The 14,626-nt window shown below is 39.3% G+C and overlaps 1 protein-coding gene across 1 annotated transcript in view; it reads left to right on the plus strand.

Annotated features, from left to right (window-relative positions):
- The first annotated feature begins 451 nt into the window (after positions 1 to 451).
- The window catches only part of LOC140228459 (collagen alpha-1(XII) chain-like), a 39,495-nt gene continuing 25,320 nt past the window's right edge, over positions 452 to 14,626 (plus strand). The window contains exons 1-13 of the mRNA XM_072308673.1: positions 452 to 659; positions 1,886 to 2,116; positions 2,776 to 3,057; positions 4,085 to 4,351; positions 4,730 to 5,035; positions 6,187 to 6,429; positions 7,113 to 7,397; positions 8,945 to 9,208; positions 9,931 to 10,218; positions 10,836 to 11,093; positions 11,964 to 12,215; positions 12,817 to 13,011; positions 13,798 to 14,094. Coding sequence (XP_072164774.1) covers positions 452 to 659; positions 1,886 to 2,116; positions 2,776 to 3,057; positions 4,085 to 4,351; positions 4,730 to 5,035; positions 6,187 to 6,429; positions 7,113 to 7,397; positions 8,945 to 9,208; positions 9,931 to 10,218; positions 10,836 to 11,093; positions 11,964 to 12,215; positions 12,817 to 13,011; positions 13,798 to 14,094 — 3,376 coding nt within the window. The remainder of the gene's footprint in view (positions 660 to 1,885; positions 2,117 to 2,775; positions 3,058 to 4,084; positions 4,352 to 4,729; positions 5,036 to 6,186; positions 6,430 to 7,112; positions 7,398 to 8,944; positions 9,209 to 9,930; positions 10,219 to 10,835; positions 11,094 to 11,963; positions 12,216 to 12,816; positions 13,012 to 13,797; positions 14,095 to 14,626) is intronic.

Consider the following 14,626-nt stretch of genomic DNA (forward strand, 5'->3'; position numbering starts at 1 on the left):
TACAAGATTTTTTTTTTTTATAGTCAATTCATGAGAACCTCTCAATATTTGTTCTATAAACCAGTGAGAGTTACAGAGTCATTGTTACAGTATCTTGTAATGTTTACGTATAAATTTAGCAAGGAGTGACAATATTGTGATATCGTGGTGCAGAAAGGACTCAAGATAGTGCAGTTTACTGATAGTACCAGTATTGGTGAAGTTGTTAATACTTATGATGCATTGGAGTTTGTTTAAGACCTGTTGTTCAAGATGATATACATTTGCATGAATTTCCAGCTTGTGTTGCTTTTTGTTCTCAATAAACCGTTCTGCTTGTACAATGCCAAGATTGACTCATTTCTTCCCCTCCCCATTTATTCTTTTTTGCCATGTAGATCCTTATCCTGTGGAAAGTCTTCGCATTACTGAGACTCAGCCTACTTCTGCCACAGTAGAGTGGAACCCCCCAATGGTTGGGCGTGTGGACGGCTTTCTTCTCATGCTCATTTCCTATGAGGGTGATGAGCCTGAGCAAGAGGAGTTTAGGGTGGAAGCCACCATGTATTCTTACACTTTCGATGTAAGACCTCTGACAAACTACACCATTAAGGTGCAGTCGCTGCTGTTGACTCCCGAAGAGCTGACCAGTGCGGTGCAATCAGAGGAGATTATGACACGTAATACAATTTCTATGTTTTGCAATAGCCTCTGTCTGTCTTTTTATCTCTCACTTTCTCTCATATCTATCTATCTTTCCATCTATCTGTCACTCTACAAACCCCATCTCTATCTGTCTATCTATCTATCTATTACTCTATCTATCTATCTACATTTGTATCTATCTATCCATCTCTATCTATCTATCTATCTATCTATCTATCTATCTATCTATCTATCTATCATTCTATCTATCTATCTTATCTATTTATCTATCTATCTATCTACATATGTATCTATCTATCTATCTATCTATCTATCTATCTTATCTATCTATCTATCTATCTATCTATCTATCTATCACTCTATCTATCTATCTATCTATCTATCTATCTATCTATCTATCTATCTGGTATATTGAATGTGTTCCTTCTATGTGAACAGTGGGTCTAACCAGACTCCGAGATATTTGAAAGTACATGTACATGTATCAATTATCCAGTGTCACTCAGTCATGCTATGGTACATTTTTATGCCTCCGCCACGAAGTGGTGCCGGAGGCATTATTTATCTGTAGATCGAAGCAAAGTTGGTGAAATACATTATGTACTCTGTATTAGCAGCATAAAGGTCAAAGGTCTAGGGCAATTCATTAAGTTCTATTGCATGGATGTAATGTTTTTGGACAGGCCCATTTCAGACATAGCGCACATCAAGGGTTATACAGTGTACAGTGTATGTCACCATAATTTATAAACCCCGAACTGTTTTCACAACAGCTATACCATGGTAGGTACTCAGTCTGGTAATATGACTTTGTACATTTGTATAATGTCATGAACTAGTAGAACAAGAGTTTGTCAGAAAACTGTTACTGGTTGGTTATGAGAATTGCCAATTGGATGTGATGAAAATTTGATGCGCTACTCATCTTAAAGCACAAAAGGAAGAGGAAGATATATCAATGCATAGCAGCTTTTGTCATTTCTTCATTTTTTCCTAGTCTTAATTTCAGAGTGTTCATATTTGTATTTTCTGTCATGTAAGAAACATAGATGCATACAGCAGTGTCACTTGGACTTTGCTGAATAAGAATCAACAATTCTCATTGAATGAATGTTAAGTGATAACAGAGCATGTGTTGTCAAGTTGTAACAGAACACAGTTATTTATTCTGACAAATTTCATACAAGTTTTGTTCCTGTTTTTTTTTTTCTCTGTCATTTCTTAAATTCTGTCTGTGCAGCCTCTTTGAATTCAAGCACAGTGATTGAAATTGCCCGAAATGAAACAGCAATCTGGCTTATTCATGGTGGGTCATCTGACAGTACCTTTAACATCACTCCGTCTGATGGTGTCCGTACTGTTCCGGGAGACTTCAACCGACTCTCTTTCTTTGATTTGACCCCTGGGCAACCGTATCACGTCCAGATCTTGTCGCAGAATACAGTCATTGCTACGTATGAATTTGACCTTGGTAAGGATGATATTACGCTCCTTGCAACAAAGCTTATGATCAGCAGTCAAGTACACTTGTACGTCTAGCTGTTAAAATGACACCTACGGTACCTGATACACGTTTGCAAAGTGCATTGTGTACTGTATGTATATATATGACTATGATAAAGTGACCCTATTAATGTATCTGCTACATCATCACTGGGGTGACAAGACCTTGTATCTCAAATTTTGGTTAAAATTCCTTTTTTTTTTTAATTAATAGTTAGATAATCAGTTAAGTGATGTCCTGTCCAAATCCCAGCAGACTTACCCCCAAAATGAAGCCGCCATGTCATGTCAAAGGAAAGGCTTTCGTATTTGATATTATGTAATAATATGAACATTTGACATTTTGTAGCTATGAGGTCTTGTTGCCCCAGCGATGATTTATTTTCTGCTGATTTGTCAGACTATTTATGATTTGCCTCATTGATAGAAGAGCATGGACACCATCTTGAGTGTGCTTATATATGTGTGCGTGCAACTGCATGCATGTTCGGGTGTTTATTTGTGTGTGTGTGTGTGTGTATTCGTTTGCACTTGTATATCTGTCAAATGCACTTTGGACAAACTCTTTCGTTCATTACACTTTCCCTCTTAAATCTCTCTATATCTAATGCATCTCTCTCCTTGTAGCTCCAACGGATCCTATTGTGGACGTCACCGGTGTCACAGCGACTTCAGTAATGCTGTCCATTTCACCAGGGCCCAGCGTCGTCCAGGAGTACATGGTCAACTACACGTCTCTCTCGGATGACCCATTCAGCTGCGAGACCGTGATGACCGTCAGCGTGACCGAAGAAGAAGCGGCAAACTACACTCTCTCTCTGCTGCATCCGGACCACTCCTACCAAATTTCAGTCAGGGCGGTTTCCAGGACCACTGAGAGTGGGGCCACCATGGTCACAGCCACCACTGGTGAGTGATCTCCACGGATATCATTTCTTTCCCAATTTGTCAAGTGCTGCCCCAGTCAAGCACATACAGAGACATCATGTGGTAGTATTTTATCTTACACATAAATACCAGGGTTAGATCATATCAAGTGTGCATCAGTATTTATTGTAGTGGAATAGCACATGGCTTAAAATATGATAAGGGGATAAATGAAACATTTTTGTTGTGCTCACACGAAGCCACTCTAGAGGAGGCTATTAGTCTTTATATCAAATTTTACACCTTTCCAATGGAATACTCCGCACTTGCACATTTCCTTGGCAGTAGTACTGTAAAACATGATATATTCGCGGCATGAAATTTTCACGAATTGGAGCAGACAGCCTTTTTCGTTGCATGAAATTTTCGCAAATTGCCACTGGCGTTCAATGCATGTAGTGTAGACAAAAACGTTCGCGTGCATTTTAATTTTGCAAATTTTGGCGCTTGCCAAATTCGCGAAATTAAAATGCATGCGAAAATTCTTCGTTTTACACTGTGTGTTGAAGTAAGTGGAGTCATGAAAGTTTGGTAATTGATTATTTCACTTGAGAAATAAGGTATTTAATATATTCACTCAAAAAAATTATGTAACAGCAAACTTGCCCCTGAACAACCTGGCTCTGTTGGAATAAACATCAAACAGTTGAAAATGAAGTTCTTATTTGTGTTTTGCAAAAGCAGAATTTCTATATTCTTTTTTTTCTTCCCAAAAAGGATAGGAGATTTCATAGCAGATTTTATCTTTCACAGCTCTTTCTGTACTATATCATTAAGAACATTTCAAGTAGGGTCTGTGTCTTCATCTGCTGTTTGCCTCTTCCATGATTTTTTTTAGAGAATGAAGAAATGTGTACAATATCCCTTTAAGAAAGTGTGCAAGCAGCATTAATCATGAACCACAGAAGAAAATCAAGACTTTTCTGTTTAAGGTCATGTTCTCTGCCTGATGCTATGTGATATTTCTAATTAGTATCCATGAGATGTTGTGTTTCTCTCTCTCCACTAGATCCTCTTCTTGGCAATGGATTTACTGTGGTGGAAAGGAGTGTGGATTCCATCACACTGGCGTGGACGTCAAACTCCTCGTACGATATATCTGTGACTTCCAATTCGGGTGGAGGGACATGGAGCACTGTACAAGAGTTGTCCTATACCGACTGCAGCTTTTCAAGAACGCGAACATTTAACCTCAGTATGCCAGGAACAACATACGTTGTAACATATCTTCCACGTGGAAATGATGTCGGTTCATTCAATATCACTGTTCGCAGGGGTAAGTGGTCGGACTTGTGCTTTTTGTATTTATATTTGGGTGTCAAGTATTTTTTTTCCTTATCCATTTGCTATGTTTTATCCAGTACTATGCTTCCACACAGATTGTTTTCCTGCCCAAAGACTAAAACGATTATTTTAATTTCAATCATAATCAGAACAATCTTGAGTTCATGATTCGAGGCAGTATTCAATGTTTATGTCATTCAGTTAAAATGAGTTTGTCCTGGCCCTTGTCTAAAATAAATTTTCAAAACACTGATTTGTACATGTTATGCTGGACTGATGCTTTGTCCAGTCTACCTATGTACCCTTAGACCTTGCTTGTGTCCATAATTTGTTGTCTTTCACATCATTGTTACCATTTTTGCAATTGCAGATCCGGGACCTCCTATGTCACTGATGGTAAACAATGTGACAAGAACAAGTGCTCGGTTGTCATGGCAACGTCCAGCAAGTGGGGAGGTGGACTCATACAAGGTGACAATAGTTTCATTGAATGACAGCCAGTACTTGCCCCCTGGAGATGTGCTGACAGTGAGTCCAAATGAGATCATGAATGGCTATCTTCTGGAGGGGCTGATACCATCTGCTGACTATGATGTGAGCGTGGAGTCTGTGCTGGATGCCACAGAGCAGTTTGAAACTCAGGAGAGTAGCGCAGCAAATGTGTCTTTTACCACAGGTGCGTACCGTGTGACTTACCAACCCTCGATATGTCCAGCATTTACACGCAGTCAGCCAATTGAAAGTAACCACCAGGCTCAAATTCCACGAAAGGTCATAGATTAGGCTTCTGTGCAATGTACCAAAATCTGTCATTTGGGTTGACCGACTCGAATTTGTAAAGTTTTTATTATCTTGGAGAGTAATTTTTTCCCGACCCACTGTCAAAATTTGGCAGCTCAAAACCAAACCAAAATTGAGATATTAGCAGGTTGTTTTTGTTTGTTTGTTTGTTTGTTTTTTTGACGATGCATTTTTGGACAGGTGCTGCTTTCACTCTGAAGTGGAATGTGTTTTCAAATGTACTTCTGCACACCACTCCCGAGTGTAAATCCTGTCTGTAAATCCTCTTTCTCCCCTTCCTGTGAAGCTGCATCTCATATTAAACTCTCTCTTGTTTCAATCATGTTTAATATGGGTGAGGATGGTCCAACTTGTACAAGCTCTATATCATTTAAAAGTTTAGAGCTTACTCTTTAAAACTATGTCAAAATGGACATTAGCTGTGGCCTACTTTTTGTACATTTTGAGCTTGGCAGAGACAAATATTCTTTAATTACAAGATTCAAAGATGTGGTGAATACGTGAGTCAGCGGGAACATATACACCGCAGCATGCTGGGAGCGAAACAGCTGTTGTTTGTGTTGTTGTTTTAAGACCATCGCATGACTACTGTGTCCTGTGACATGTGATGGTGATTAGGTGCCCCATCACAAGATGAAACCTACATGCAACTATTGCAATCTGTGAATGATCATATTTATTTGTTTTTGTTTTTTCTAGTTCTAAGTGTCGTGATTCTTTTGTCTGCTTCAGGTATGATCTTAGGGCTGCTCCTTTTGTTATTGAAAGGGAGAATAAAGAGTCTTCCATCATAGATATGTATGTAATTTGCAGATGCATATTTACATATGACAGTTTGATACATATTCATTGGTAAGTTAGGCCATTCCTCATATTTTTTTGTGTTTGTTCTGTTTACTCATGGCTTGTCTGTCAAGGTGAACTCTTCACCAGTTACCTGATCTTGTTATTAGGAGCATTGCATTTTATTGCCTATTTGATGTGTGTTGTTGTTTTTTTGTTAATATCTTATCTCCAATGTTTCAGAGGATCCCAGAGAAAACGAGGTCCTTGTAACTATGACAACCAATGACTCGATTGAGTTCCTGCATGGGGTCAATGGAACAAGGTTCACCTACAACATCACGCCATCTGACGGTGTCACGATCTTGCCCGATCCAAATGACCCCTATCGAGTGACTTTCGAAAATCTGCAGCCTGGCCTACTATATAGCGGCTTTATCGACCCCGGCGATGGCAACATTGTGCCGATTGATGATTTCCGATTGAGTGAGTGCGGCTCCTGATGTGGAGGCAGATTACTGTAAAATTTACTGATGTACCTGGCATGCACAGCACTTGGCTCAATTACAACTGTATTTGTGGAGAAATGCGAGTGGACACGTAATAGAACATAAAATGTGATCAATGACATCTTGAAGCAGTCATGGTGATAGGTGCTCAAGATGCAGTTTTTGTTTTGTCATCTTATGTCACTAGTCTTGTTTTTAGAGCTGCATTCAAGTAGAATTATCTGCCCACTATAATAGAATATTAACAATGCAAAATACTCTCTTTGACCAGATAATTAACCAAATTTGTTCTACAAAACTTGCTCTCAGGTTTTGTCAGCTTCTTTTAAAACCAAAACATAGTTCTCATATGCCTGCAGAATTGTAGATTATTGGTCTACAATGTACAAAAAATAATGCTGTTATAACACAACTTTGGTTGTGTAGTAGCTAAAATACAAGATATCAGCCAAAACAATAAGTACATGTACTGCAGATTTTAGTAACTTTCAAGTTCTAGCACACTTTCTCCATTTTCTCCATGCCTTTACATAGCAGGGTTAGTTGTATGTGAAAATGTATTGTTTCACGATGTGTTAGTGTCACAACCTCTAGTTCAGTGTGTATGATATACAAGTGATTTGATATTTGACACAAGATTTTATCAAATTCCATTCGCAGAACCTTCGACTCCAACGTTGACCACCCTGTCAACCAACATGTCACAAATCGAATTTGGTATTGACCCTGGACCAGGGTACCGCGATCACTTCAACATCTCTTTCCGGAGTGTGGTACCCCGAGAGGAATGCGTGCACGAGGACAGTGTTGTCCTGTCTGCCTCCACAGAAACCTATACCTTTGAAAACCTTGAAGGGGGAACATCCTATGTATTCACTGTTGTCTCAGAAGCTGGACCTCCCGTGCGCACCCACAGCCTTGAAGGCACTCAAGTCGAAAATACGAGTGAGTTTATCTTCTAGATATTCTTGAAAATCCATATGTCTTGTTTGCACAGAGTGAGATGACACAACCTGTGGTACTTGTCTTTATACAGCGTACAGCATGATTACACAGATGACGCTGTGGGTGGAACATGTGGTGCTGAGCCTGGCACTTGTGGCACTGATGGTGCCTAACCCTGTGCCAAAGGTGCTGTACCCTATGCTAGTGGTGCTACATGTACATGTATCTCATATGGAGACTGGAGCCTGACACTTCTGGCACTGATGGTGCCTAACCCTGTACAAATGGTGTCATACCCGGTTCTAATGGTGCTGCATGTATCATATATGGGGACTGAGCTTGGTACACGTGGCACTGTTGCAGGTGTTACAATCTGTATGCCGGGGGCTTCATGATGCAGTACTGTACAGTACATAACACTCTTGATTTAATGCATGGTATAGATGTTACCCAGTAGATATGATTTGCTGAATTTGCCACATACATGAATGAATTGCCCATGCACGCATTCACGGACTCACTGTGGAAATTTTCAAATACGGAAAATTTATGCCATGTCATACAGAAAGGTTTGCTATGCAGCCTCTAGTAAATGTAAACAGATGTTTATTAGTAATATCTGAGTGACAGAAATTCTTTGACAAAGAAGAATTCATGAAGTAAAGAATGATAAGAAAAAAAAAGGCAGAATCAGCTTCTACATAGTCTCAATCTGTTGTAGAATAGCATTGAGAAGCAAATTTAAGGGGATTCTCAAGAAGAGTGTGTCTTTTGTGTCCAATTTGGTTAGGTGCATATATGTAAGTATATATATATATATATATATATATATATATATATATGGGCCGTGACGCGAGAAAAGGGCCCTTAGCGCCACCGCGCGCAAACGCCATGAACCAAAGCGGAAGTTTAACAAAGCAATACGCGCAAAAAATATCAACTAGCTAACTACGCGGAAATGCACAGACGCATCAAAAAGTGACAGAATTTGGACAAAACATGCTGTTTTGAATACCGTAAATGGGGCATTTAGGAGTGGACTTTCAGACAAAGGTTTGCATATCCAAATACGTAAGAGTTTCTTCTACAATATGGAGGTGAAAACTCATTTTCAGTATATAATTCCCTAAGGGCCCTTTTCTCGCGTCACGGCCCATATATATATATATATATATATATATATATTATGTACATGTACGTGTAATTGCTTTTGAAGTATATATTTTTTTGATTAAAATCCATATATTGACCTGCTTGTTCAACATGTGATGTCAAGATTAGGGAATGTTTTAATTTGCTATGCTGTTGTTGAACTGACCATTGGTATAAAGACAACGAAAAAAGAATCCCCCTCCCCCGAGCATTTTCATCATTAGATGTATTGGCAATTTTCTGCCTTCTATCCTAATGTGTCGCTTTTTTATTTTTTTCAATGAGAAAAATGTCCAGTTTCAAATACTCCTTTAAATGGTGTCAGAGTTCTGTTTTCATGATCAGATTCCATGAAATAAATGTTGCTTCAACTCTCTCTGTCGTTATTATGGTAGCTGTCATCCCTCAGGATACCTTTACTGTCTTGGACATCACATCTGACAGCGCTAGCCTAGCATGGGTCAATGGTCAGCCAACACCATTCAACATCACCAGGGAACGGAAAGTCGGGGGTCGGTACGTGCCCGATGGGCTCTACCAATACGGCAACTGCGACGTGTCGTACGTGTTGGTAGCAGAGCCCCTAGAGTCAGCTACCGAGTATCGCTTCATGTATGTGCCACAATCTGGCAGCCCGTTTGAGGTGGAGATCAGAACGGGTAAGGAAGGGACTGATATTAACTGGAGGGGGGTGGGAGGGTGGATGGAGAGGGGGATGAAATGACTCTTTTAGTGAAGGGTCAATTGGGAAGAATGGAGATGAACTGAAATTGACTAAAGGAGGGACAGTTTACCACCAATGTCCCATAAGTGGTAAGGTCTTCATAAATAAGGATTAATTTCAATGCAAAGTGAGGGTAAATTTCAATGCATTTTTTCCTACTTTTTAGACAGAGCAAAGGCACAATTCCTATGGCCAATATAGCAATTAAGTTGTTCGCATTTCACTAAAAAAATATAAAAATGCTTTACCCCAGCCACTTAATTCAAGTCACATCAGCTTGTGAAGCCTGAGCTGTGGGAATAAACAATTTTTAAAAAAGGACAGTTTACTGTGAAAATAACTCAAAGTGATTACAATCTACAGCCAACCAGTAGCGTTCACAATATCAGACAGTACAGAGAACCTCAGGTTAAGTATGATTTTTTAAATGCTAGACCTTTTCAGTGATTTTCATTGGAGAATGATGTACAGTATAATTACATGCACTTAGAATTGTCAGGAAATCGTTTACATGCTGTTCACATATCCTCTTTGTATGTAAATGTGAGACCCCACCTATTATCCATTGAGTACAATGTAATAATAAATGCATAAATGCATAATAACAATATGCCATCCTGTGAAACTCAAATCTTACTCCTGGATTTCCCCTTGCAGACCCAGAGTCCATATTCAACTGCTCTGTCGACACCACCGTCTCCAGCTACACCCTCACCTGGACTCCAGCCCCGGGGTCCAGGAACGACGGATATCGGGCGAGGATCACCGACCAAGACGGTGATGTCCAGGAAATGGTTGTACAACCCGACGAGGAGCTGGAAATTTTCAAGAATCGGCTCCTTCCGGGTACGAACTTCACCTTTGTCATCAATGCGGTGCTCGATGCGACTGACACTTTCTCTGCACAGGAGGCAGCTGTGCCTTGCCAGATCGAGGCCGCTACATGTGAGTAGATTTGTTCTGCATTTGATTTGATTTGTTTATGCTGCTGATTTGTTGAGTTCCTGTAAACATCAAGATGTTATTTGTGTTCATTTATCTTCCACCAAGCCAGTTCTAGCACATTTTACTTGTTGATATTTCTGCACGTAGCCTAATCTCCACACAAACTAAATGCCATGTGTTTTGTGCTACTTCAGTATAGCATTACATTCCTAGATATATCCATGCTGCAAAATATTTCACATTTCCAGTATTTGCTGGTTCTAGAGTTAGTAATAGAAACAGGATAATTTGTTGGAAATCATCCCAAACCTCTAGTTCATTTTTGCATTTGGCCTCATGGAATATCAACCTGTGTACATTTTTGTATTCTATTTAATACCTCCAATGGGTTTTGTGATGTACAGTCACATTTGATGTGGATCATGCAATTGATGTAAAGAAGAGCACAATAAAGACCTGAAGCAAACTTGATATCAATATGTTGATAAGTGGAAAAAGGTGATAAAAAATACAGAAAGGTTGTTTCATCTCATATAATTGTGAGCTTCACAAGTGTTGAGCAGTACTAGATGGATTTGAATATTATAATTTTGTCAAACATTCTTTTTTTTTTGCAGTGCCTCTGTCTGAAGGTGTGGCGATACCGATGACTGTCAGCACCACAAGCTTCATGCTCATCATAGGTGATGCCAGAAACGTGCCAGGATTCCAGGGTTATGAAATCACCGCTGATCCTCCAATTGACTCAGCAGACATCACCATCGACTCAACTACCAGTACGGCTACTCTCGAAAACTTAACACCAGGGCAGCTGTATAATGTCACAACTCTTGTACAAGGCACCGACCTGGTGAACTTTTTCCTGGAACGAACAGGTACAAGTCAAGGAGTTTCATTCCGCCAGGGCGTGATACTAACTATTTTAGTTGGGCCAACAAAATCATCTAATTTCATTTTTGGTGGCTGAAAAAAGGAAAACATATTAGTAATGAAAATCATTCACTGAGCATCAAAGTAATACAATAAGCCATGATAGTTACTGTAAAAGTGGATATTTTCACGCGATTATTTTTTCGCATTGGCCAGGTTGGAAGAGTTTTGCGTGTTTTTAATTCCGCGGAATCAAGACATCAACCACTGGAACATATGGCGTGCAAAAATATTAGTGTGCTTTTATTTTTGTGCTGGTTTCAGGTTGTGCGAAACGCGCAAAAATTTCAACACCGCAAAAATTTCCACTTTTACAGTATTTGAAAACTTGCAAGGTATGAGAAGTATAATACCACATATTGTTGCTGAGAAGTAAGATAAAAAAAATGAAATAAAATTATTTGATGAAACATTTATATATTTATAAATCATAATTATGTGAAAATGAGCAGGTATGATAAAGGATGTCAAATACCTCATACTGTGACAGAGTTTATTTAGTAGTCTAACCTACAATTTTGTAACAGCAATCTTGAATTGAGGCATATACATGATTTTTTCATGACATCACATATTCATGAAATTATTATATTCAACAAATGGGTATACTTCTATTTTTTGATAGGTATGATTTGGCTGTGAGTAAAAATATACCTCTCAGAGAAAATTGGGTGGAAGTACATGTATACCCCTATGTTGCTTGCTGATTAGGATGGTGTACTTTTAAAAGATTTTTAAAAAAGAGAATGTGTCATCATTGTTAATGAGTTGCTACTTTGTTTGTTTCCTTCTCTAATATACTTCTTCTCTCACAGTGCCTCTGAGTCCAGCTACGGTTTCATCCCCTGCCACTGCTGCGACTTCCGTCACTGTATCCTGGGCTCGCCCAGCGGGCGTCTTTGATTTCTTCCGTGTTTCTGTCAACCCGACGATGGACACGGAAGAAACTTCTGCCACTCTTACTGATTTGCTGCCTGGCACAAACTACACAGTCAGTGTGGTAACCGTCAGTGGCACAGGTCCATACCAGCAGATTAGCAGCTCCACAGAATTGAATATAACCACCCGTGAGTTATCAGCATCACTGTATTAAAATCAATATCTATCTAAGTATGAATATTATTATTGAAATGTGTGGGAAAGAGTTGTAAGATAATTTTTGTGTATTTTTTTTTCTTCTCAAATTATATTTTGGGGCACACATTCGTGTTATAACCAACTTTATTCTTTGAAATACTATGGCCCTCATTTGGCCATGTGAAATATGTGTGAGGTGCATACTACACATAGTACTGGTACTTCATATTATGATTTTTAGTTTGTATTGAAGTTAATTGACACCACTTGGTATGAATTAAATTGTAATATCCCTTGACATTTTCTGCACAATCCAATGTTTTGCACTTGATATGCAAATCATGATGTAGGGAGAGAGCATGTGTATCATTGTATTGAATAGGTAATTTGTGATGTTCAGTAATCATTTAAGTCTCCATTTAAGGCATTATAGAAAAGATTTATCCAGCTCAATGCTATTAAATACTATGTTGTTGGTTTTTTTTTATACTTTTCTCTGTAATCTTTTTTTTTTATTTACAGAGATGTTGGGACCGACTGATCTTGAATTCATTAATGTGATGTCAATGTCATTCACTGCTCTGTGGGGAGATTTTGCACCGACGTATTTTGTGGTACTAAGAGATAACAATGACGTTCAGGCGGGCGTCAATACCATCAGTGACCAGATGGTGGACATTCCATCAAATGACCTTTCAGCCGGCATCTCTGCAGCCAGTGTCTACAGCCTTCAAGTGTGCAGTTTACCTACCCTCATGCCGTGTGTTAATGGCCGTGTACGAACGAGTGAGTTTGTGGTGCTTGATTCATTTCCTATAATAGTCTGAGAGATCACTACTCATTATTCGCAAGCAGTGTGAAGGAATGCAGAAGAGTTTGAGTAAACATCAGAACGATTGGCTCACTGTTTCTTTTCAACAAGAAAATGTACTCTATCTTCAAATTGATGTTTTTAGGGTAAACATGGAGCCAACAGAACAGTGAGTTTCCCTTTTCACGCATCATAGCGGCAAGAGTTTTCTCAATGTTGGTCTGTCAGAAAATGCCAGAAAGTAGAGAAGTCTGCTAATTTTGGACTTTTTTGTGATTACTTTTTCAAAGTCATTATAGTCACAGTCCTTGAAGTTATGCGAGTCAGATGAGGTATTAATGTCACGGCCTGCACAAATCAGTGGTAGAGTTGTGAAGCATTTTGTTTCATATATATCTCAAAAAAAGGCATCAAATCCTGTGTGTTTCCATGTACTCTGATGGCCAATCATATTGAGATGATTTTATGATATTGAATCACTTTTCCTCTAGCCCACCCCCCACACAAAAAAAAAGGCAACCAAAATTGAAAATAGATTCATAAACCACATTACTACATTCAGCGACTGGCAATCAGTTTTTCACTGCAGAAGTATGCAATGAGTATGTTACCTAGACGTCCACCTCTCCCACTCCCTCATTTGTCTTACACAAAACATGCAGACTGTAAGGTAAAATATATGTGGATGAATTTATGTTGCTCTAACTCGTTGCGAGACCGCATAAGATATATGAACGGCTCACACTTTTCCATGGCCACAGATCCAGAAAGCCCTCAGGAGCCCAGATCGCCCCGCACGAGCCCGTTTTCTCTGTCCTTTGAATGGGATGCCACCAACACCTCCTTCACGGGGTACCGCGTCTACTACCTGCCAGTGCCCTACCGCAGGGAGCTGTCTCTGACGGTTCCCCGCAACTCCTCTGAAGGCAGGATGTTCAGTCAGGACTGCCTGCGGCCGGACACGGAGTACACCTACGAGCTGGAGACGTACCTGGAGGCCACCAATGAGTTCAGCGAGCAGTCGAGTGATGAGGCTCAATCAATCACCATCAGAACCAGTGAGTTTTGCCACACTCTCAATCCTTCTATGTCATCATTAATGGCACAGCTAGTCAGTCTTTGTAAATGATAATAATAATAATAACATTTATAAAGGGTTTAAAGTCATATTTCCAAGGGAAAGTGAAAGCAAAGATAAAGAACGAGTAAAGTAGAAAACATTGAACAAGTCCATCCACATAGAACAACAGTAGACAATTAAGTGTAACAACAATTACAACTACGCATGTACTACTACTGCTGACACATATAACACTGCCTGAAAAGATATGTTTTAAAGGTAGGGAATCCCATTTGCATGCCTTAAATGAAGAGTTGTATAAATACAGTGGTATGTTGAAGAGTGTATCATTTTAGAAACTCCCATAAAGTATTGAAAGTGGAAGGTAACATTTAGTACATTTTTATTGACCGTTAGATTTTGAATTTAATTTTTTTCGGGGCTCACCGTAAATTCCAGTACATTACTAGGCTACCTTTGCAGACCCATGCACTGCATGTGTGTCCATCATGTATATTTTATGAAGAAAA

Source organism: Diadema setosum, chromosome 5 (genome assembly GCF_964275005.1).
Source record: "Diadema setosum chromosome 5, eeDiaSeto1, whole genome shotgun sequence".
Classification (NCBI taxonomy): Eukaryota; Metazoa; Echinodermata; class Echinoidea; order Diadematoida; family Diadematidae; genus Diadema; species Diadema setosum.